At 37.9% G+C, this 25,994-nt stretch overlaps 1 protein-coding gene across 4 annotated transcripts; it reads right to left on the bottom strand.

The window, feature by feature from the left end:
• Positions 1-1,138: 1,138 nt before the first annotated feature.
• On the bottom strand, positions 1,139-25,689 carry LOC140789843 (phospholipid-transporting ATPase 1-like). Of its 4 annotated transcripts, XM_073139708.1 has the most exons (10): positions 25,323-25,645; positions 24,734-24,804; positions 22,800-24,655; positions 18,643-18,976; positions 17,601-18,468; positions 17,271-17,394; positions 15,024-15,243; positions 13,481-13,939; positions 13,094-13,394; positions 1,139-1,607 (listed from the first exon to the last, which is right to left on the bottom strand). In XM_073139708.1, exons 3-9 carry the CDS (start codon positions 24,223-24,225, stop codon positions 13,193-13,195), a joined length of 3,633 nt encoding a protein of 1,210 aa, XP_072995809.1. In that variant the 5' UTR covers positions 24,226-24,655; positions 24,734-24,804; positions 25,323-25,645; the 3' UTR covers positions 1,139-1,607; positions 13,094-13,192. The 4 variants fall into 4 exon arrangements, with proteins under 4 accessions (XP_072995809.1, XP_072995802.1, XP_072995819.1 ...); XM_073139701.1 differs by lacking the exon at positions 24,734-24,804 and having other exon boundaries at positions 25,323-25,689; XM_073139718.1 differs by lacking the exon at positions 24,734-24,804 and having other exon boundaries at positions 1,139-1,603; positions 25,323-25,689.
• Between the last annotated feature and the right edge of the window lie 305 nt (positions 25,690-25,994).

The following is a 25,994-nucleotide window of genomic DNA, read 5'->3' as shown; positions in this document are numbered from 1 at the left end:
GCAATTTTGCTGTGAGGAGGGAAAGCCATTGAGGCTTTACGTAGTGGTTAGAACAGAGAACTTCAAAGCTTATTTTGGACATGCTTAATTGAAAGTAGGAGACATATATAAACCCAATCAATTAGTAAGTTGTCCTCAAACTTGAAATATAAGATATGAGTTTAGAGAAAATCCAACTAGCTAGTTTGCATACCAACAAAAGAGATAACGTAGCATCGTTGTATGGGTTAAGAAACTCATAAAAAAAAAAAAAATTCTTGAGGATTGAAAAGAGAGATATATAATAGAAGAACATGAAGCTTTAGAATTTTGAAAATCTTTTCCCTAGTTGGAAATAAAGACAGAGCTGGAGGTGATGGTGTTATTACAGGCGTTGGATGATCTGCTATATTTGAGCCAAAATTTTGCCGGAGGACATCAAGAGTTTTTTAGGCGAGTTTGCCTGTTGCTTGGTGTTTAGCTCCACAATGGTTGTTTCTAGCATGAATCTCTCTCACCGTCTGCCCATCCAAATTTTTCGTTGTTAATGAGAATCAGTAGATGAGTGGATAATCTGGATTGGTCATCAAAGTAGATGGTCAAAGAGAACATATTACATCTTGATTTAGCATAGGTTGGGTTTTTGTATTATACTTATTGCTGATGGATTCATTCTTAAATTATGTCATCAAATGCCACTGAAAGTGTCAAAAAACGAAGAATAAACAAGCACTTGGGCAAGTCCAAAACAAGAAATATGCAGCAAGCTCTCACTAAGAGAAAAGAAAGATACCAGTAGAAACACGGTCATGACCCATGACCAATGCTCTTATGATCAAACCAGCAGACCCTCTAAATTGTCTGTTCCCAATTCTCAAGGGAAAGAAAAATCAACCGAGAGATGTATCTGACAAAAATCTTATAAGATCAGTTCGCGATAGAGAACTATACAATTTTAATTGCAGCTTGGACTCGAACAAAAATATCAAGTGCCAGTCCTAGATGACATAGTAAATATGGCCACAACATACAGGCAATAATAGGTGATGCATCCATGTTGGTCGGCACGAACAGTATCGCCTGGCAGGCACATAATTCATGCTCGTACAAGACAAAAGCAACAATATGCAGATAACATCTACACATGAACATAGAAATCTGGATGAAGATGACACCCTTTAAATTATCATCTTTGCATCTAAAGGAACAATTAAACCAAAGAACAAATGAAGCTTAGTTACATGATCATCACTTTAAGTACAAAATACTCTCGGTAACTTACTCACAGACGCAACTGCACACAATCGCTATTCTTTCTCCAAGTAGCTTCTCTTCCTCAACAGAAGATATGTGCACAATGGTTACGGAAAATACCATCAACCTAAATTTTCCAAGAAAATGTAAGAGGAAAAAAGAAAACCATGTAATTTTCTCACAACTATGTACCCTAACTTCCTACTGCGCCACTGTTCCAGCAGATTTTTGCATCATGTTTACATCTTCCATATCTGTACAGATGGTCCTGTGATTACCAACATTCACAGCATTCACAAGTCTATCTTGGAGGCATTCCGTCATAGATAGGGCTCTCTTATTACAAGCGCACCAATAGCTCTAGCCTTGCCTGCCTATGGAAAAGTTTCCAAAAGATTGGGAAAGCATTAGCAATATTCTCAATCACATTTAATTCCATATGAATGCACAGACAAGACTATCGTATATATATTATGTACTTTCCACTAAGAAAAAGTTGTGTACATGTTTTCCAATAAGTAAATACAACGCAATCGTGCAGGATACATAGACAAAAGAAAATTGTTTGCCAGCAATTAATGGGATAAAGACATTAAAGAACCCCACCTACTCAGGAACTTCCTCCTCTGTTAGATTAATCTACATAATAAAGACAAACCACCATGATTGAAAGTTTGCACCACTAGATCACCATGCAGTTCCTTTCTACTACATTCTAGAAAGGAACAAAAAGGTCAGCTCTTTTCTTAACTTTTAAAGAGATTGAGAGAGAGTACAAGGTATCAAATGTTCCCTTTTATTTTCTTAACCTTTATAACAGTTTATTAGTTTATTTCCCCTTATTGATTCCTTCAAGAGAAAATTATCACACAAATGCCCTTAATTTGCACTTAAAGGACTATGCCTGTGAACTTAGTATATATTATTCATTTGTACCCAAAGATACTTGAAAGAAATTTCTTAGTCACCTCTATCTGATAATAATACAAATGCCCTTAATTTGCACTTAAAAAATCTATGCCTGTGAACTTAGTATATATTATTCAGTTGTCTCAAGGATAACTTGAAAGAAGTTTCTTATTCACCTCTATATGATAATAATTTTATAGGGGGAAATAAATGTAGTTAGGTCAAATTCCAAAATGCTTTGTTGAACTTTTATTTGTCACTTAACCTATTATGCGAATCGTTAGTTTTTCTATTAAACTAACAGTAAAGATAATTTTCTATTAAAATTGCTAATCATATGACCATTTTACATTTTATATTATAGAAAGATTAAGAGTTAATATTCACAAAAAGGATCATTTTTAAAATTAGTAGCTATAAAATAAAAAGGACATTTTGGATTCTCTATGTTAACATATGTGAGATAGTTATATTTAAGTTTGAATTATAAGAGAGTTAAGGGAAACAAACGTAAGTCCAAGTAGGCACTCTATATTTTGGTCTAACCAAAGGGTGTAAATTATATTTTCCTTTTATATCATAATCTTTCATCTTGAATGCTCGTTTTCATTATTTTTTATTGGACATCTTTGAATTGGTCATTTTCTACCAAAAAGTAAAAAGGTAAAGCATTATTTTAATCATTGTCGCTAACTGAAGCAATGTGTCGTTTGTTTTTGGCATGCAGCATGCTGCCAATTAGTCAAAATGGCCCCGTAGGGATCTCTTTTCATGTATTGCCCAAGATTTAACGCACTGCATGGCATGGATCAACATATGCTGCCAACAAACTGGCATTACAATCATTATCATTATTGAAGCCTTCTCCCAACAAAATGGGCTGACTAGAGCATAACTCAAACATGACCAGGACGGCAACTCTGACATTAACCCTCTAAGACTGTTGAATCCCTAGCCAAGGAAAATCATACAAGAGATATTTGCCAAGTAATCTCTAAGGCTAATTGCTTCAATTATTTCTACTTTCAATTGCAATTAGAGTAATGTGAACCAGGTCAAGTCGGATGTTACGATCTGACCACATGAGTTAAGTTGAGTCAAGTCGAGTCGAGTCAAATTAATTACTTAGTTTTATCTTTCTGTCTTGACTTTCAAATAAATCGGATAATTCGCATTTGGATCCGATCCGCTAGAAATTTTACTCTTATAAATAGGGGTGGATATGTGTTGGTAATTATCATTGGAAAAAATCTGAATTTAGCCATTTATTATTTTCGTCCTTATCTTTTGTCTAAGCGTTAGATCACTTTATTTTTCTAGGAGTAAATCATAACCGTAGAAACATTTCAACCCTCCAAACTCTAGCCACCTCTTACCTCTAGCAGCCACCCTACAATACGAGCCATCCACCACCCTCCGACAACCGTCACAACATCGAATATTTACCATTCTGCCCTTTCTGACCTATCTCCACCTTTTTATTTTTATCGTTTCATCTTAACCTCCGATTTAGGTGAAACTAGAGCCATTAAAACTCTAACTCATGAGGTTACCTCCATCTAAATTTTCATAATTTTCTTACGAACGGATTGTTCTAGATTTGATACATAACATTGGTATCAGAGCCAACGTTCCTCGGAAGATGGTTAACACGTGTTCCAAGGCCAACGAGGAGGGATCGACCATGGAGGACCACGATCTCATCTCCATTCCTGGGGGAGTTGATCTGGCACCCCCTCAAACCCCAGCAACTGTCCACGACGAGCGACCGGCGTGGGCAAAAGCTTTTTTTTAAGCATTTTTGGTTGAGTCGAAAGAGATCCAAACCGCCCTCAAGGACTTGATCCAGGCCTTGACGGAGGCCTTACTAGCCACCCTCCACCGACCTGTGCTGCCAGCGCCGCCGGCCATGGCAGAAATAGCCCAACCACGGCCACCAACTTCAAATCGTGAAGGAGGTGGAGAGGAGACCCAACCGCCAGCAAGAACCCTTCCTCTGGTCGTGGAGGAACGCCTTCCATCCCTGCAGGCCGAGCCCGTCGCCGCATCGATGCCGAAGCAGCAGCCAGAGACGGCCCCTGAGCTATCTTCCCCACCCGCGGTGGGAGCTAGGGCTGAAAACCTTAGCCTCCCACCAACGGCCATCCAGTCGCTCCCAGCCCCCGCCGTCATGTCTAATCCCTCCCATGGGACCCCCAGACCCGAGCCCCGACCACCGTTCAAGCTGGCACTGGCTAGAAGACTGCCAGCAACGGCGATTCGCGCTGCAGCAAACCCGCGGCTGGTGGCCACGAGTTCGACGCTCCCACGCCCACCAGTGACCACAGCCGGCTTCCTTTGGCCCACTGCCGGCCAGTGATGGCCGCCGCAGGCGACTGTCGGGTGGCCGAACTCGGCAGCCACAGCCATGAGAAGCTACCCCTACGTCGGAGTGGCTCCGCCGCGGCTTCCCGCCGCCGCTGCTCCCTTGCAATGGGGCCACTGGTCCCTTCCGCAGCCGTCGGGGGCTAGTGTATCGGCCGGCGACGCATCAGGGCCGCCGCTGCACCAACTCGAGCTTGAGCTGGAGTTTGGCCCTCCATCGCCGCTCACCACCGTTCCACCACCACGAGGACCAGCCAGGGGTCAACTGCCGGCGACCCCTGATCAAACCCAGCTGCCACCGCCCCCCATGCACCCTATGGCGACGCCTCTAGGCCGAATTCCAAATTCAGCCTTAAGGTTAGGTTATTGAAATGAAGGAGATGAAGCACACGATTTTCGAGGCAGGCCAAATTTTTGCGAACCGATTCGACCACCTCGTGCAAACTAGTTTGGAACCCATGAACAAGACCCCGAGCACGAGTACGAGCTTGAGGATGAATGGTGGAATGCACCGGTGGGCCCACGTCGTTAGACTGAGCTAAACCCGCGTGCAGCCCGGGGGCGACATGAGCCAAACCCGTGGGCCTATGACCCACGATACCAACCTCGACCCCAAGGTCACTTCGCCCGTGATGACATACCACATTTTGGGATCCAAGCTCAGACCATCGAGCTTGAGTTTCTAAAATTTTCTAGAGGAGACCCCTAGATTGGACCTATCTAGCGGAGCAATTTTTCATGTAACATGGCACGCTCGACCACCAGAAGGTCGGGCTAGCCTCATTTCACTCGAAGGGTGTGGCGATTAGGTGTTACCAGTCGGCTGAGCGGACTCGACCATTGGAGTCTTGGCAGGACTTTGCGGATGCGATTTGTGCTCGATTCGGTCCGACCCAGTACGAGGACTTTCAGGCCACATTGACTAAGCTGATTCAGTCAACAACAGTTCAAACTTACTGGGAGGAGTTCGAGCGGATATGCAACCGAGTCACTAACTGGTTTGACTCGAGCCTGAAGAGTACCTTCATTAGTGGGCTTAGGCCTGACATTCAAGCTGAAGTCAAGGCTTTGAGGCCCACTATTTCTGACAAGGCCTTCTCCTTAGCTGTTATGATAGAGTCCAAGTTGGATCAACTGAACCAGATCCGCAATGAGAGAAAAAAGGCGGCCCAAGCCCACAGCCCACTAGAGACGGCATCTGCCCCGACTCAACCTGCACCAATGGCTCAGCCTAACCGATAGATGATCACGCGCCGCTTTGTACCCAACGACTTGGAAGAACGCCGAAAAAAAGGCGTGTGTTTTTACTGTGACGACCGATTTACCCCCGATCATAAATGCAAGCGCCAGCTAGCCCACGTCATGTTCCTTGGCGGACTCGAGGAAGACGAACCTGAATCCACTGATTGGCACGACAAATTGTATGAGTACAAAGACATGAGAGACTAGTCACCTTGAGGACAAGGTGTCGAAAGCATGGTGGATTGTTACGATCCGACCATATGGGTTAAATCGAGTCAAGTCAAATTAGTTACTTAGCTTTATCTTTCTGTTTTGAATTTCAAGTAAATCATATAATCCGCATGTGGATCCGATCCGCTAGGAATTTTACTCCTATAAATAAGGGTGGACATGTGTTGATAATTATCATTGGAAGAAATCTGAATTTAGCCAATTATTATTTTCATCCTTATCTTTTGTCTAGCCGTTAGATCGCTTTATTTTTCTAGGAGTAGATCATAGCCGTAGAAACATCCCAACTCTCCAAACCCTAGCCACCTCCTTCCTCCAGCAACCACCCTACAATACGGTCATCCACCACCACCCTTGGTCGTTCACCACCCTTCGACGACCGCCACAACGTTAGATATTTACCATTCTACCCTCTCTGACATATCTCCACCTTTTTATTTTTATCTTTTCATCCTGACTCCAATTTAGGTGAAATCAGAGTCATTAGAACCATAACTCACGAGGCTACCTCCACCTAAATTTTCATAATTTTTTTACGAACGGATCATTCCAGATCTGGTTCGTAATATCGAATTATATCAATAGGAACATTGGGCTTGATGGATCGAGTCTATTATCTTATAGCTTATGTGATTTAATCAACTCCTAGTAGATTAGCATTTATTTAATTAGCTAAGTGCAATTAAGCTCTACACAGTTTCCAAAAAATATTCAAAATAAATTTCTCAAAATGGAGAATTAAACATTTAAACCAGTTGGATAAAATCGATGACGTCATGATTTAGAACTTTCATGTTCAATGTTTATTCATATTCAGAATCCATCTGCAGCGAAATAGAGAATTAATCCTAGAAAGATAAGGAGACTGGTTTAGTTAAGTTTATTAATTTATCTATTATTTAGTCTAGAGTTAGACTATATATATATATATATATGTGGAGTGCAACCCTAATTAAGGAATATTGCGTTGCCTCTATCTCTCAATTTTGTCCTCTCTAGCCTCCCTCACGTTCTCTCAAGCCAAGTTGATGCCCTACACCAAAGACCGAAGCTTCTCCTCCCTTCTCAACCACCAATACGCCTAGTCTCGTAGTGCCAGCCTACTTCTTCATCATCTTCTCTACTAAAGTATCAATCTACCTATTCATCACTACCAGCATCAAATATCCACGCCATCTCCATCACCATTTACAAGCTGATCCACCATTCCTACCATCTAAACCGCAATCACAAACAAATCTACCACCAATGCCACCGTTGAACTCTCGACCAGGTTTGACCTAGATAGATTGTGAATCTGTTGAGGGGCTGAACATCAAAGACATAGATAGGAAAGTCACGAAGCTATTTCGACCGGTTTCGTAATTTTCCAACATCGAGAGAATATTTAGCGAATGCACAGAAATGTTCATGATTCAGATCGAGCACAACTCGGTTCACATCATAAGGCTCATACAACAAGTTATTGTAAGGAAAATCTTCTAGAAATGTAAATAGTCTAGCTGAGAAGGAAACACTAACATTTTATTGTACAAAACAAGTTCGCTTTAGGATTTGTCTTCATATCTGCATAGACTACCAGAAGAGCAGAGCCAATTGAAGCTCAATTGTACATAGGAATACATGTACACATTTATACGTGTATACACATGTGGGTTTAATTTATACATGTATACGTGAATGAACATGTAGATGTGCATGTACAAATATGGAGTTGGCTTGAGCTCAGCTTGAATTCGACTCGCTAAGGCTCGATCAAGCTTGGCTCGAAATTAATTTTGAGCCAAACTTGATCATGAGCCGGGTTGATCAAGATCAGCTAATATAATATTTAATATTAAATAATATATAATATATACAATTAATATGAACCTTTAGATCAAGATCAAAAGGCTCCAAATAATACTATATTATTTGCTACTCCATAGGGCTTGAATTTAGAAACTTAAAACCCAACGCCCATCTCTAATCTCCACCATGCCACTCCACCTCCATTGCTCCGTAGCTCCACTCCCTATCTCGTCCACAAGCCAGCTTGCCATTGTCACGGTCGACCCATTAGCCATCATTTCTCATGGTTCTCCCTCGCCACCGGCCGCTGTTTGGATTTCCCTTGATAGTTTGACTATCTTACTTCATGTCTTCAAGGTGAGATCGACCTTTCTTCCACCATTCCCTTTTTCCTCTTCTTTTATTTTCAGGGAACAAAGTTTGGGGAGTATATGAGAGAGGGTAAGGTGATGGGGTTAACTGGTATCGATTGAGTCCCTAGACCAAGTCTTTCTTCGCTTGTGAAGTCGTGATGGTGTCGGTAGGATTAGGCTGTTACTAATTTTAATGTGGGTTTAGATAGTTTTGTAAATAATAATGATCGTATACAATATAATCCCTTATCTTGACCAACCGTTGTCATTGTTTAATAGGATAGTGGGGCTATTTGTGAAAAGCATTATTACAGATATTGAGTCCTTATCTTATCACCTAATGAAGTATATTAGAGGTGTTTTAGTTCCCTTATAAATGTTTCTTATTTGAATGCATGTATAAAATATTCAATTTACTATATGTATATTTTCTGAATGCATACTTGGTAGTAATGAGTGCTTTTTTTTTAATGCATGTAGAATGTCACATGAATTGTTGCATTCTCAACTGCATGTAGAATGCAAATAGGTGATTATGTACCTAATGTTGATGTACAATTTGAAGGGAAAAACAATAAGATTACACAGGAAAGGAGTAGAAGAAAGACATTTGAAGTATGACAGTTTTTTAAGAAGGTAAAAGTGATGGAAAAAGGAGTAGATATAGAAACGTTTCAATGTATGCATTGCTCAACAAACTATTGTGCCTGAATTAGGCACCACTGCACATTTGAAGAGACACGAAAGAATGCATTGGACTATTGGCTAAGAAACAAATGATTCTTTCATTTCCTTCAGCTTCCACTAGTAGTGGAGTTTCTATTGCAGAAATGCAATATCACAAGTTACTTGCATTGGGTATAATCAAAATTTAATAAGGGATATTATACACAAAATGATTATGGTACATGAGTATCCCTTTAGTACGGTGGAGCATAATTAGTTCCATATTTAATTTAAATATCTAAATCCACATAATAAGGGAGTGTCCAGAAACACAATTAGAAATTGTCATTAAAGTATATGAGACTGAAAAGCAAGAGCTAAAAAAGCTCTTTAAAGATATTAGTAGAATCAATTCAATATTTAGATATGTGGACATCAAATCAAAATGTCAGTTGTAATGTCTTTGATTGCTCACTTTATTGATTCTAATTGAGAACTACATAAAGATGTAATCAATTTTTATCTCTGCACACTGTTGTTGCTATTGAAGATGCTACAATTGAATGTTTGATTAGTTGGGATATAGAAGGCAAGGTATTAAATATCACTTTGGATAATATCACCTCTAATAATGTTGCAGTCAAAGCTATTTCGAAGAATTTAGAGCTAGAGGAAAATTAGTCTTTAAGGGACACATTTTCATATTAGGTGTTGTGCAAATATCGTTAATTTAATTATTCAAGATGGGATAAGATGTTATTGGTAACACCATATGCAGTGTCACTTATTTAAAAAAATTCCCTTTATGCCTTCACAAATTCAAAGAAATTGCAAGGCTATTATCCATTTCTACTTCTAAAGGGTTGGATTTAGATGTTGCTACTCGTTGAAACTCGATCTACATTATACTAGGACATGCATTGTTTTATAAAAATGTTTTCCAACAGGATGGAACCAGAGATGCAAATTATAAAAGGCTTCCTTCTGAAGATGATTTAAGAAAGGCCCAAATGGTGTGAATATTTCCTGAAACATTTTATAATGTCACTAATATATTTTTTGGAAGTTCATATCCAACAGCTAATCTTTTTTTGTCTAAAATGTGGAAGTGAAAGAATCACCGAACATTGCATCTGAAAGTGATGTTCCCTTTTTGAGAAATATGACCGCGGAGATAAAGATAAAATTTGACAAATATTGAAGAGTTTGCAACACATTGATGACAATAGCAATAATATTAAATCTGTCTTAAAATGAAGCTTGTAGAATATTATTTTCCTAAGATATATTTTATTTTGAGGCTGAAGAAAATATTTAGAAGGTTAAAGAAGTATTACATGATATTTATAATACTTATGTACTTAAAAATCATCAAGTAGAATTGTTGAAACTTTGTTGTGCCTTTTCTTCCTGCCTTTAATCCAGATGATACAACACTACCACTTGATTTCTCTCATTCAATTGTTTTTATGGATCATCAAAATCAAGCCAACCTATCAAATTTGAGTAGAAAATCTATTTGGATGAGCAAATGTTGATGCTTAATTCTGATAAAACAATAACCAAATTTGATGCTCGAAAGTGGTGGAAATTAAATATTTTAAAGTTTCCTACTATTTCAAAGATAGCACGTGATATCATTTCTATTTCAGTTATTATTCCTCTGAGTCTACTTTTAGCGTAGGAGGAAGGGTTCTTAATGATTTTGTAATTCTTTGAATCCTGACGTGATAATGGCATTGGTGTGCTAAGGAAGTTGGATTCCGAAGTTAACAAACATGCAAATTAATTGCACTAACATATGTGTATCAATATTAGTCTGTTATCCACTAGTTAAAAGTTGATACTTGCTCTTGATTTAATGCTTGTTTTATACTAGTAGAGTAACTCCTTTATTATGGAGAATGTTTTTTGTGAAACTTCTAGAGTCTACACTATTTTTCTTATACATTGTAGTTATCAATATTAACTATTTAACTTACTAAAAAATTTTACTATTGTAATAGGTGGCTTCATGAGAAATTGATGTTATTGACAATTCACTGCATACTTTTGGTTGTATTGAACTTAGATTTGCATTGGCAATGATGTCATATATGTTTAATTTGGATTTGTGTTGGCAGCATTATGTACTTATGTTCTAAAATTTGCCTAAGTGCAATGTTGGCTGTTGAGTATCAGAGCATGTTAGCAAGGAGTGAAGGGCATGTGACTATAATTTATTAGTTTCAAATTTTGCATTAGGTAAACTCATTTAGAAAGTTTCTTGCATTACTTATACAGATTAATGAATTTTCTATCTCTTCTATATGGTGCAAGAATAAGCTTCATATAGAGGACTCAGATCTTGTAGAATTGTAATTCTGAATTCTGATAATATCTTCTCTTCTCCAAATGCATGGAGATTTCTATTAGTTTATGTTTTTGTAATGTCTATATTTTTATAGTTCAAGTTTTTTGCCTACAGTGATACAGATTATTGAATTTTCTGTCTCTTCTATATGTTGCAGGAATAAGCCATACAGATGACTCTCATCTTGTCATTTTGAATTCTATCACATCATCTCTTCTCCAAATGAATGGAGATTTTAGATCAAATACTTACCTACTTGTTAGATTATTTTTCTTTCTAAATTTTGGTGTGATATAACCTTCACTATTGAAGTAGGCCTTATTTCAAGCTTGATCAGGTTCGATTTATGCTTCAATCTGCTTATTGATCAACTCGTTTAGGTTCGAGCCCAAAATTGGCTTGAATTGAAATTATATCAATTCAAGCTTGATTCTACGATTAGAACCAAGCTGATTAGAGTTCGGCACAATTACACTCATGTATATATGTATATCTAGATGTATGTGAATATTTATGTCTATGCATATGCATATGTGTGTGTACATGCATGTGCATATGTATGTGTATGTGCATGTGCATATAAGCATATGCATATGAATAATGCTATAGCATATGTATTAGTATATTTAGATTTCTGTATTAAGGACCTGCAAACGTGTGTGTGACTAAAGTTCCTTACAATACATGACAAATATTCTATTTCCAGAAGACCAAAGTTGATTACTTTATATTCTATTACAATTCTGGGTTTGCCTCCTTTGAAGATACAGTAGTATTACAAGGACCCCAACTGTTATAAATCACCAGTTAGAGGAACAAAACTTTTTGTGAAACCTTAAAAACATCTTTTGACTTATAATTTAAGTGGCCAAATAGGCCCTGAGTTAATTCCTTGTTCATGAATCCTAATTGGTTAATAAAGGCAGTCTTATTAGACCATCTTAACCTAGAAACCCTGCCAGTAATCTTCCTTAAATTTCTTTCTAAATCTTCGCGAAGGACACAAGAAAAGGATAAGTTCAAGGAAGAATTTCGGTCAATATTAAATTTATTATCTGACTATAAATATAACAATATGCCACAGGCAGAATAAGGTTAGTGGAAACTGGAAAGTTAGTACTTCTGTAAAATATAAGGCTGGCTAAAATTGGAGAGATGTTAGACGAACAAAGTGTTATCAATAAACCAATTTTGGTGTTTGTCAGATCAGAGAAGCCCACCTTGAAAACTATTAAATTAGAGCTCTTTTTGCATCACAGGTTGTTCTTCTGTTTCTCAAGGAGAACGAATGGCTAATTTTAAACACCAAAGATTGTTTGCTAGTGGCTGAAAAACTTGATTACCTGAAGGAAATAACATAAAATTTTAATTTGCCATGTTCCATTTAAAATTTTTAGTTTGCATTTACACTGCTGCTTTCTTTGAAATATTATATATTCTTCTGTAACTTTATTACTCCATAGTTATGTCATTGCGACAAACAAGGTGTGGGTCACTTCAAGCCAAAGCGCTTATGAATGGTTCAGAGTTGGGTTTATCACCCTTGACTGGGATTGATCTTCTTATTCCAACCTAAATAAGATGGTTAAAATTCAGGTTGAGGATTTTTGGACCTAAAAGCAAGCTAACCTACATGTCATCTAAATTTCAACTATGGCTACTCGGCTAGCATCCGGTACTTTTTCATCTAAGACAGTTATAGGATAAAGTCGTGCCCACATATAAAGCACCACAGTGAGTATATTGTGTATAGCCTATGCTCTAAGCTAAGAGTAAGATTAAGCATTCATAAACAATGTCAAAGTGAGATAACAAGCATAAAATTAACATTTATAAGAGAAATTCAAAAGATGATATTTGTTAATAATTTTAATATGACACTATGTAAGGAGAAGGAAAGAAAGAAATGCTCAAATGATAGTGGTAGTCAAAAATGCTAACTTCAACTTACCAAGAAACTATAGGGGACAACTGAACAATGTCAAAATTGAAGTCATATAATGTCCCAATTATTAAGCCTGGTGAAGTTAATTGAAGCACACTGAATCTGTTAGCTGACATCATCATCAGGTGTCAACCCCAATTGCTTGGGTAGCTTTCTCAGGATTTCAGCTTCCCTAGCTATTTGAATATCAGAAGGCCAATATATCTGATGGATCACTTTGTAAAGAAATCGAGGAAGCAATGCTAGAATTGTTATAAGGAGAATGCTGAGCCAATAAGTTATTGTAGTGGCTAGATTGTATATTGTCCTGCCACATATAATAGAGCACAATAACTAAAACAGCTGTTGAATAGAAACATGCACCCAAAAAGGAAGAAATCAGTGGAAACTAACCAGAAGTTGGGGAAAAGTGGAATGGAATCTATTATCACCATGCACATAAATGTAATGAGTATAGAACCCCATACTGCAACATGGGAAATCAATACCCAACGCTGGATATCCATTGCCAAGTGAGCATTGACAAGCACAACTACTGCTATAGTCCACAAACTTCCCATACTCCATATGTCAACTGAACTGTTCCTGTAAATGAAGAATGGAACATAAAATAGAACAAGACTTTGCCACAATGTATCAAGCATTGTGATCCAGAAAAGTTTCATATTATAGCTCTCCTGTCTATGCCCTGCTTCATAAAGTTTTGGATAATGGAGGAGCGTCTTATGACCCAGGTCCTTGTCCAGAATACCAACCACTATTGTTGGTACTGATGTATAGATGACAGAATAGAAGACACTACTCCAATCCGTTAAAGCAGAAGTGGCAGAAAATGCTGTGTATAAAATATACCTGCATATCCATGTTGAAATGATAACTATAATAAACTTAGCATCCTAAGAATTAAGAAAGCAATAGTTGTTGAAACTCCATTGTTTATTGTACCTAATAAAGAAGCACCATTATTTTGTACAAGTATATTTTCTTTCACTTAGAAGTTAGAATTTAAAACATGGTGAGGAAGAAAAAGAAGAAATACTTTTCTCCAAAAAGAAGGATATCTATAATAATGTAAATAACAATCACATTTAAGTGTCAGAGAAAAAACATAAGTATTTCTCAAAAAGAAAGAATAAAACAAGTTAAATTACATTAAAAAAAACTCTAATGATGCCTTCAAAAGGGAAGCAGTGTACACAACAACTGTTCATAGATGTGATCTCTTTTAATTCTCTTCACAGGATTGAATGTAAAGGACCCAGATGCAGTATATGTTACCCACTTAGCAGTCACTAACTCACTATACTGTTCAACAATTAGCAAATAGCAAACGCCTTCCAAGAAATAGCTGCAGTTGTATTTCAGGCAATTCATGATTTTGAAAATTTTGAGAGCTTCAAATTGAGCCGAGTAAATTTACATATGCTCCAAGTAACGGGTCAATTAATCATTTCAATTTTCAAAGATTAGATTCATAGACCTTTGAACACGGCAAACTAGATATGCATATAAAAGGAATCCCTTTCTTATAACTTCTAGCATCCAATTCCATGGAACTCTGGAAATTGGAAGAAAATAAAAGGAATCCATTAGAACTTCTAGTGTTCAATTCCTTCAAACTTTCTTGATGAATAATAAGATCTCCTGTAGCAAATCTCTTGCTCTCTCTGGTTCAACGTTCCCTAAACAACAAACGGCGGACTTCATTTTTCATTAATTCTTCTGTTATATGGCATCTTAGTAATCAAGCATCAATATGATTAAGGCAAAAGAGATATGCATATTAAAAGTTTAAACTACTTAAGTGAATTATAAAATATACACCCTGAAATAATGCACATATCAAGTCCTTGAATTAGTGAGATACGTATAATGTAACCATAAACAAAAAACAAGATAGCACTATCAAGTCGATATTGAATGTTGATGTACATACCAGAACAGCATTAATACAAATACAGCATTCCGGTAGAAGTTGTACAAAACCAAATAGCCAACACGCTGATAATTCCAGTGTCCATGTACAAGAAGCAATCTCTTCAAAAAACGGAATTGTCCCATAGCAAAATCTGATGCCATCACTGCTTGGCGACCTTCTTGACCAGATATCCCAACACCAACATCTGCCATCTGGATCATGGAAACATCATTTGCCCCTGTGCAGGAAAAAGGACTGAAGTCAAAGGGATAAGCTCATTCCCTTTAGTAACAGATTTTCAATAGTTGTGAGAGATAAAGTATATAAGCGTTAACCAATATTTTTTTTAAAAGAAAAGAGTGTCCTAATGCATGAAGCTTTCGCCTAAGCAAAGTCTTCGGTAAAAAGATATAAACAATCATAACCTCATTTCTGAGAAGGTTTTTTTCCAAGACCTGAAATCATAACCTCTTGATGCAAGGAGCAAGTCTTATAGTCATATTAAGTACCATGACATTAAACAATGCCCTCAAGTGGTAACAGATAGGACTAACAAAATGAAAGGCACACTCAAAGTCAATCATATTTCAAGCAACTCTATTAGAAAACCAAACGATCAACGTTTTGATTACAGGACCAAGATAATCAAGCTTACAGAAATCCATGCTTGCGACTCGCGAGCTTACCCATTTTAAAAGAAAATTCATATACTAGAAACTAGAATATATATATGCGTACATATATATATACATACATATATGTATGTATGTAATGGAAATGAGGGTGATTATTTGATGCAGGCAACATGTTTGTTGTTTCAAAGGTATGTACAATGTTATCAGATCTTTATGCTTCTCTGTTGAAAGAGGAACCTATCTGAATCAAAAGGTTTACAATAAATTCAGGTAGAGAGAGTGTAGATGGAAAGAGGGTTATTGGTCAAAAGGAGACTTGCATTAACCAGCAAAGGCTTCAGAAGATGACAAAAGAAGCATGAAGTCTTGGAATCCTTGAAATAAGATACACTTTGCTTTAGTGAATTTCCTTGATTCATGTCTAAAGAAATGAAAGGAAAAACACAGCAAATATTTCCTTGGGTCTCAGATTAATGAAGGGAGATATTTCCTGGACTGACTGACATCACACAAAAAAAGAGACATAAGTTACAGTTATGTAGGTGAACTTTTCATATACTTAAACAGAGATGTAAAATAAGGCAGTGTCTGTGATGACTCAAAAAAGAACTTGGAGAACTAAATTTTAGAATTCATAACTGTGGTCTCTTCTCTCCTATGAGAATAGAATTTTCTGGAATATTCTAGAGATGATAACAGACAATAGAAACAATATGTGAGTATATAAAATGAACATATACTCCCATTATTCCTTTTACAGTTATTGTTATTCAGTATCCACTTTATCTTTTAGTATTTTTCACTTTTCGTATTTAATACTAGACAAGATAAGGAATCTGTTTCTCAAGACAAAGCAAAAAAGCTCTGTTATTTGACATCCTTAACATCATATAACTGAGTCTGAAACAACTCTCCAATCTTTCATGCGTTGGTTTATAGGATAAAAAGATAGTCTAATCATCTTTATGAAATGGTGGCATAATACCAGCACAAATCATAAATGACAAGCAAATCCATGGAATGTTGCACCTCCAATAGGTGATCCACCCAACGGTGGCCGTGCCGACCGGCACAAGGCATGCCGGTAGCTACTGGCATGTGGCACGAGGGGTGCCGCACGGCACCCCACCTAGCAGCAACCTACTCATCGTTGATGTCATCGTCGAGCTCGTCACCCATTGTTTGCGTGCCGGAGGTCGTCAATGGAGGCACCACTCGCATCTGATGACCTCCGGGCACACAAACTATGGGCGACGACGAGGTCGGCGACGAGCGGCAACAGCGAGATCAAAGAGTGAAGGTGAGTAGTCTCCCTCCTCTTTTTCTCTCCCTCTCGTGGCGCGGCCGACAAGCGTCGCAGCTCGTGTTGTGCCATCCGGTGATTGGCACGCTGTGGCATGACCATCTTTGGATCCACCATTGCCTAGAGGAGATACAAATGTGGTGGATCACCTTAGAGCCATTGCTGTTCCATGCAGCACAGCCCAGGCAGTGCCGGCCACCCAAAAAGGTCCATGCTGCGAGCATCATAACTCTTGAAAAAAAAATACATAACCAGCAGCTTGTGGTCAACTGAGCTTGCACATAATTTTCAAGTAAAACAAGGAAATAGTTTGAATTAAAATCTCACCGTCACCGATTGCCAGAGTCATGTCATTCGTTCCGCTTTTGATTAAGTCAACTATTCCAGCCTTTTGAAGAGGAGCAACGCGACAGCATAGCACAACTGCGCAGGAAGTTGCCAAATCAAATAGCTGCAGAAACAGGGAAGTTTTAAGTCCATATGATTGGAAAGGCAAAATACAACTTAATATGTAAAGTACCCCTATTTAATTGCAAATGCAACCAGACATTCAATAATCAACTCAGCTAATGCTGGACTAAAAAAGGCTTTCATGCCCTCAAAATCTTGAAATCATTCATATCCAATAAATTTAGAAGAAGGAAATAGATTTCATACCTCTGACTCCAGATCTTTCTCTAATATGTAGACAAGGCTGTTCCCGTCGATTATGAGGGCTAATGAGTTATCAATCAAACCTAACCCTTTCTCTCCACAAAACTCTGAAATATCAGTGGCAGCACCAGCATAGTTGAGGTTTTGTGGTCCATTATCAGGTATTAAACTAGTAAGCATCCTTGATTTTGGAATGTTAAGAAATTCACAGGCTGAGCTTGTCTTCAGCTTCATGATTCCATTTCTGCTATCTGCAGATTTTATTCCGTATTTGGCTTTAGCATCAATCAGAAGACGCCTGCACTCATCCTCTGAAGTGCCATTTATAATAATCTGATTCATGCTTTGGGTTAGGAGTCGACATGAGAGACCAATTGATATTGCAGTCTCTTGCTTATCTCCTGTGAGAACCCAAACCTTCATTCCTGCTTGCCGAAGGGCTTCAATAGCTTCAGGAACGCCATCCTGCAATTTATCCTCTATTGCAGTAGCCCCAAGAAGATTTAGATTGCACTCAACCAGAGCTGCTGCTTGCCGGAGCTTTGCTGATCTCTCAGTAATTGAAGTGCTAGCTTCTTCATACTTCTCCTGCCATTCCCTGAATTGAGCATCATTCAGATCCCTTGAAGCAATTACCAGGGTTCGTAAACCTTGTGATGAGTAATTACTCAAATGGTTTTCCGTTGCATGCCTTATTTTAGCAGCCAATGAATTTACAAATCTGCTATCACTCTTTATGTCCAGAATACTAAGCATTGAACTATCAGCACCCTTCACAAGAACCTTCACAGAATTGTTAGGAAACCTTATCACCACAGACATTCTTTTCCTCACACTATCAAATTCATGGAGACCGAGAACATCCAACCTGCTTTATAGTGAAACCATCAGTAAAATAAGCTAATGCAGGTTGAAAAAAATTTAAATAACAAGGAAAATAACCAGTATCAGAAATCCAAAATGGTCTCATTCTCTGTTCATAAAACGGAAGTTTATTGGAAAGAAAAACTAATCAGCATATATGTAAAACAAGTGAGAACTCTACCTTATCTTCTCCCCGTTGGCATCAATAACAATGTGACCAGTTGTCCGTTCAACAAGAGTGTACCCATAAGCTGAAGCTGCAGTTACAAGAGCTTGCTCATCAGGAGACTCACCTTGATAATCTATTGCTTCTACTTCATGTACTTCATTGGCTGAACCAGGAGATGAAAACCGTGAAGTCATTGGAATGACGGTGTTGCAGGCTGCCAAAGTAAGAAAAAATTCATGTGCAGCAATTCTTTCATCTTCGACCAAATCTCTGTGCAATAGAGCCACAAGTTCTGGGTCAACATTCATTTCTGACTTAAGCTTGCTTCTCTGACCTCCCAATGCTTCTGTATAACCAAACAGAAGATAAGGTCATCACAAAGTACGGAATAAACGAATAACCCAGTTGATGAGCAACAGCCGAGCATTTTGTTCCATCTAGTAACACTCGCTAAAGGAGCTGATTATTTATTTTTATTGACATTCCCCTATTTTATTATCATCAATTAACAAATTTACTCGAAGGATACTTACCATCTTTGATGGACCAATGGCCATCCAAGACAACAACTGATAATATTTCAATCAGAAATATAGTACGGAAAGCACAACATATCACAATTAGGTTTGAGCAAAGATACCACAACAATGTTCGTGAGAAAAGAAAATTATAACATTAACAAAAGTCATGCACCTACCATCGTGGCAGAAAATTGTAGGTCTTTTCACATACGATACTAGTAACAGTTGTACTTTTGGTGAGCAGCTTGCAACAAATAGAACAATAACAATAATCAAGCCTTTAGTTCAACTATTTGGGGTGGAATTTATAGATCCTTTTTCTCTATTCATCTCTACTTGTGTTGATTCATGTCGAAATCAAGAACTATCATATTCCTTCTCACTAATTCCCCAATGTAGTTTTTGTCCTTACCATCCTCCTAAGGAACCTTCTATTTGTGTAAAATCACTCCTTAGTACCGATGTACTACATGGTCTCAGCCTCTCGAGGGAATATAGCCCCAAGAAGCTTATAAGGAACAATACTGATGAACATTACAAATTTACAATTAAAAATAACTATGACCACTGCAAATACAGTGATCAGATATGATGTGCCGGAACTCTTGTCCTTTTGCTAAGCAATACAAGGTTCAAAATTTTCAACATCTGCAACTTATGAAGACTATTGAGTAATAGATCGTAGAGCTTTTTTTCTTGTTCCACCATATAACTTATTATGTTTATTCAACAAAAACTGAAAAAAATGAGGCAAATAATTATAGAGTAACGACCAATTAATCAGTGTATAAATAATTATAGATCTGACAATTTTAGGAAGTGAAGGCATGAGAACCTATAGTATATAGCAATGATGGTCATGTCATGGCACTTGCTGATCGTGTCATGAGAAAAGAGACTCCACTGCCAACCAGAGGGAGAGAAAAGGAGATGGAGAGAGTGCCTGGTCGGCACAACCATCATTGGTATATAGCTTATGTGTAGCATGAATTAGATAGGTGGACAGAAAGCCTTTGGTGTCAAGCACTAGGGAGGAGGATAGGCTGGCATCCAGAAGTCAAAGGGAATTTAAAAATTAATAACCACAAAATATTATATGAACTTAAAGTATAATGTATGAAAACCATATGCATAATGACTTATATTTCTACCATGGATCCCAGTTTTGGTCGATCCCGAGAAGGATCGGCTAAAACGTGGGATTGGCATCCTAACTCAAAACCAGTCTACTTGCTGGTTTCAGTTTGGGATCGGCCAATAACTCGGCTAAAACTAGTTGAAAACTTCAAATAAGTTTGTTTTAAAGATTTAGGTCGGATCTAAATAGATCCGACTTGGGGAACATAGTAATTGATGTCATCAGCTGTCTTCTTTTTAAATTTTCAGCTTTTACTCTCTATTTCTCTCACACGCTCTCCTCCCACTCCTCATACTTCACCGAGCTCATCTAGCAGCCGATCCAACGAGCTCTTCTAGCGACTCCATACTTGATGAATTCGAGTAAATGTTTTTCAACTTTTTTTTTCTATTTCTCTTTTCTCTCTTTCTCACTCACTTTATAACTCCACATTTCTTACTGTTACATTAATCCCGAGTTTTAAAACCTTGGTTTGATATTAAGCAATTAGAAACTTAGAATTTCTTAATCTGTGAACATCTATAGTTAATTTGAAATTTAAAAAAATTTATGTAGGACATCATATGTAATGCTAGCGTTTAGGTAGTATGTATAGTTACAAAGAAGCAAAAATTTTGAAGCATCCATGTCAGGCACTTTCTAGCCACTTTTCTATAATGGTGAGAACATTTGAACACATTAGCATGACAATGTAACAAACTTTATGATATAAAACATAAAGAACCATCACTAGAAGCACCTAAATGGGATTGCAAAAGCAAATGATAAACCATTTTATAACATAAATATCCCTAATACCCTCAGCTTAGCACCAAGTTTAGTGAAAATGAAATCTCAAAGACCAAATATATCAAAGAGGCAAAGTCAAAATGTATCAAAAATAATTAAATAGAACAGGTCATTGCTGAATGTTATAGGATCACAACCTGTTGGTTATCACAAAAATAACAGAATGCACATAGCAAGGGAACCCATATCAAATCAGGCTATGCCCACAACATATATCATACTACAATGCGAGGAAACGGGCATCCAGCAACTACAGCATGGGAACCTATATCAAATCAGGCTAGAAGTTGTCACTAGATACTGAGATTCTTTTGTAGATCCTAAGCACAATTTCTCAATATTTACTAATCAACACATAAAGAACTAAAAAGAAGAGATGCAAAGTATTGTATAACATAATTATGCCTTATTATATGCAGCTTAGCACCAAGAGTTTAATATATACGAGATCTACAGACATGGAAACATCGAACATCCTATTTGTGGTCCACAATTTTGTGGAATGTAGGTAAAGGCGTAACCTTGTGTCAGGACCTACGGGCCAAGGGACAGTTTCTATGGGGCGTAGGCCTACCTTTCACAAAAGACGAGATAATAAAATTATCATAGAACAGTGTAAAGTAAAAATTATAGGACTTTAACCTTGTTTCTTTACAACAAAAGGCACATTATTACTAACAAAAAGTAATTGCGTAGTTTTAAATAGGTTCTTATCTTATCATTGTTGCATATTTAATTTACCCATTTTGTCATTTGTCAACTTTATTTTTCTTATAACCTACATAGATTTGTCGTCATATATTCTGGAAACATAGATTCTCATGCCAATCAGCATGTGTACCAATCAACTCTTATCATGTCACCATATTAGCGGCACAAGAAGAAAAGTATCATGGATGCCAGTCCATATACTCTTCTTGGGTGCATCTAATTATCCGCTTAGTGGATCATCAAAACCCTAGCGTCTGCCACACCTCAACTGCCTACATTTAACAAGCCTCAACCTACTAGGTACCATGCTGCCTATGCTTGTCATACAACTCTCTTTCCCTACTCCTCTCTCTTTGCCTCCCTCTACCTGCATTTGGTGATTGGGAATTCACAATAGGAATGAAGATCAACAGGTGTAATGAGGCTACCTAGCACTTTTCTAGTCATAGGATGACAAAATGCCTTACCATGTAAACCATCAGCATGGGCATGCCACTAGCAAGTAGAAGTTTGATCAAAAAAGCCGTCTTATGACCTAATTATCTAAATCGGCTAGATAAATGTTTTTTCAGCAACTCAGAAGGAGTGATAGTCGAGAGAAATAAGATTTTGGTGGCCATGAGAGACTACTCAGCCTTTTACTTCAGTAGGAACGACTGACATACTATGTCGACCATCAATCGGCACAATGTGTGCCAATAGGAAGCCTATCCCTGATTAAAAGATCCTTACGCCCTATTGAGGTCATCTACACATACGCACTAAACGCAATTCAATTCTATCTGTGCTACATCATTATCACCCATCTTGCAAAATGTAAACGTGTCAGAATTAATCAATTATGTAAAGCAGAAGTGAAAATCAATGTATCATAATGAAACAGTTGAGATAGACAGATAGGCAACCACATTTCCACATGGCTATCAGAATAAAAGAAAGTATGGCTACCAATAGGACACAATAATTCAAGGGAGAAGATGACTGAGAGAAGGCAGAAAAAGTAACCTTGCCTTGAGTGTTTGTTTGGCACAATGAATGACTAATGACATTCAAGGGGTTACCATAATCTTTTCCATAAACACTGGCCCTCTGGAATTCCATTTTATTCTCAGTCAGTGTGCCCGTCTTATCTGAAAATACGTATCTTATCTGACCCAAATCCTCATTAATGTTCAGAGATCTGCATTGAAATCTTGAGTCTGAACTACTGTCATACATCCGTCTATCCTCAATCATAAAGTATGACTGCCCCAATCGAACTAGTTCCATGGTGATGTACAGAGATATAGGTATCATTATTTGGAAGATGATAACAGAGCTCAAAAATGAGAAAAATATCTCCATAGGAATGTCATAGAACTTGTAATCTTTTCCATTATCTCGCCCACGAGTGAAGAATTTTCTCCTGTAGTAAGGGAGGGTGTCAAGCTGATGCATGTGACTTTTAAGCCATAGACCCATACCAGTAGCCACAACTGCACACATAACAAAGAGAAAAACAGATAACCAAAGGGTCTCCCTGTTCATGTAGCTTTCCAGCTTGCTTCTTTTGGAAGGTGATGCAGTACTGTTCATCATTGCCTTTGTCTCCTGACCAGCATAAACCACGACGCCAATAACCCAATCAGTGTTTTTAAGCTGGCAGCCACGTAAAATAATGTTTGATTGACCAAGTGGTATCCTCTGACCATTGAACTCCATAGTGGCTGTAAATTCATAAATGTTCCTGTTTGGTTGCTCACATTTGATCAACCCTGAAAAGGTGCCTTCTTCGCAGGCCATGGAAGTAGTTTCCTGCCGAGCATATCTTGTCTTTAGGTTTGACTCACCATCTAAATTCATTGTTTGAATATATGCTATTCCATTCGTATCACTAGTTCCTAAAAGGACTATGTCACAAGGGATCATTTCATCGGAATGGATTTTTACAACCTCTCCAGCACATATACTTTTCCACTTCTTTGTCCGAAATTCACCAGATTGCATAACAAGTGCCTCCCGGTTGTTTTCCTTCCTATCAGATCTGTGCCTCCGCCAATCCTCATAGCCATCTTTAATAGCAGTCACAAAAAGCACAAAGAGGAGGGGGAAAAGAGAGACGGTTCTCCCAAATACAGCTAAAGGAGGAAGCTGATTTAAAGCAGCAATGGCCAAGAAATACAGGTAAGCTAGTCGGTGAAATTGGATGAATAAGTTTTTGGGTAGGAAAGTTATTACGGTGTATTTACTAGTTCGTATCTCGTTGCCTGTGAACTCGTATTTGTCATTTGTTCTTCTTGGATCATTTATGCATATCAATCTAGGATCGTCCTCAGAGGTAAAGGGGTCTTCGAACTGCACACTTTTATGGCGGATTCTCAGATGTTTGTTTGGCTTCTCCTGGGCAGGTATAGCCACAGAAATTTCATGGGAGGATGGAAATTGCTGTAACTCCATCCTAACCCAATACAGCAGTTTCTTTTTTTCTTTTTATGAGCATTCCAGCAGAAAATGCTGAAGAAACAGCTAATCTGCCTGCTGAATATGATCTATAGTATTGCTCAAACCAGAGTCATATAGATGTCTCTAATAACAATTGTAACATTCAAGAGAAATGGCCTCTCTTCCATCGACAAAAATCAGAGAGATGTTCCGAGAGCCCTTAAATGTGGAAGGAGTGAATGAAGTGGAAGAACCATATTTCAAGACTGGAGATGGCCGTTGTTGAAGTTCAACATAAAACTCTGACAAGACCAAGGACTGACCTGAAGTCGTACATAATCATCCATCCCATGCATTTGAAAGCAGAATCTCTACGCCCTAAAGCTTCTCCAAATTCCATCAAGACAGTTCCACAAAATGTTATGTGCCTTTTCCGCTTTTCGACCTTGAAAAAAACAGACCAGGAAGAGAAGGTTCAGATACTGTAGTCCATCTAAAACTGCCACAAATTCAGCAATAGTACCTGACAAATAAAAGAGCATCTATTCTCCTGCTTTACCAATGATACCTTATACCTTCCAAAATTGTGATAATCTAACAAATAATGTGAAGCACGGTCAACAAAAAACTCCAGTCATCAAAATGATACAAAATTGGAAAAGCATACCGTCAGATGAATAATGAAAAACCAGTGTATATTTTTCTCTTTTAACATGACTTCAAATATTTTCTAGTTTAGACTAGAAGTCCCTGCCCCACCTTTCCTCGAATTACCCAAGAGGTAGGTTTTATTCCCAAAAAAGTTAGGTGCTTTCTGTACAAAACACACAAGTACAGATTAAAGCAGTAAAATTTCACAAAATCTTCACGAACAGTATCATGACGACCTTCTGTAGCGAACTCGAAAAATTCCATTCAATTCCCGGAATCAGAAAAGCGGTATAAAGCAAGTCTACAACCGCATCAAACCCGTCATTAGGGACCCTAATCTATTCAAAAATTCACCTTTGTTCATCTAATAAAACCAATAATGTACCGAAAACACACCCAAGACACGCGCAATAAAAGCAGCATTGGATCGAAAACAAGATCAATGATCCAAATCGGCCTACCTCAAGGGATTGAGCACTGAAAGACCTCAGAATCACCGACGGCGCCGAATTTGATGCCAAATCGCGCAGATCGAGCCTTTCCTTGCAGCCAAAAGACCAGATCTTTTGGATTCGAGGGCGAGGCTGAGATTGTATTGGATCTTCTGACTCGGATCGGAGGGGCTTTGGAGAACGAGAGGCTGTTCTTTTCGGTTCCCCTCTTTCTCGCTACGCAACAGAGGCGAGATCGGAGAGAGGGTGAGAGAGAGAGCGAGGGGGGTGGGGGAAGGGAAGGGAAACGGGTGGAGGAGCGCGAATCTCTCTTGGCTCCTACCAGGATTTATACGGTGTACGTGCTGTATTCCGTAAATATATCTTGACAGGAGTCACTGGACCCAAGACTTCGTTTAGAGAAATTTCTCGTGACTAATTTTAATTTTGCCACGTCACAACAAGGTGTAAAGTGAAATAATTAAGGCGTTTAGGAGTAAGGTGGATTCTAAAATTTATATTCTTTTTTATTATAGAATAATAAAAATATAATAATTACTTGATCTAATATAAAGTAAAAGAAAAGATAAAATGAATACTCTTTGATTTAATATAAAGTAAATTGATAGAATATATATATATATGGTAAATTAGTAATTAAGTTAATTCTTCGCATAAATATAATTTTGATGAATAGTATGT

The sequence above is a fragment of the Typha latifolia genome, chromosome 1 (genome assembly GCF_019914945.1).
Source record: "Typha latifolia isolate L0001 chromosome 1, TyphaL0001v2, whole genome shotgun sequence".
NCBI classification, from domain to species: domain Eukaryota; kingdom Viridiplantae; phylum Streptophyta; class Magnoliopsida; order Poales; family Typhaceae; genus Typha; species Typha latifolia.
The sequence above is the reverse complement of the archived record's forward strand: the minus strand, read 5'-3'. Positions and strand labels throughout refer to the sequence as shown.

Coding starts and splice junctions, on each gene's coding strand:
- LOC140789843 (XM_073139701.1), bottom strand. CDS start 24,225: ATGGAGTTACAGCAATTTCCATCCTCCCATGAAATTTCTGTGGCTATA. Junction 15,244..17,270: donor GACTCTGGCAATCGGTGACG/GTGAGATTTTAA, acceptor TTTCCTGCACAG/GGGCAAATGATGTTTCCATG. Junction 13,395..13,480: donor CCACTTTTCCCCAACTTCTG/GTTAGTTTCCAC, acceptor TATATGTGGCAG/GACAATATACAATCTAGCCA.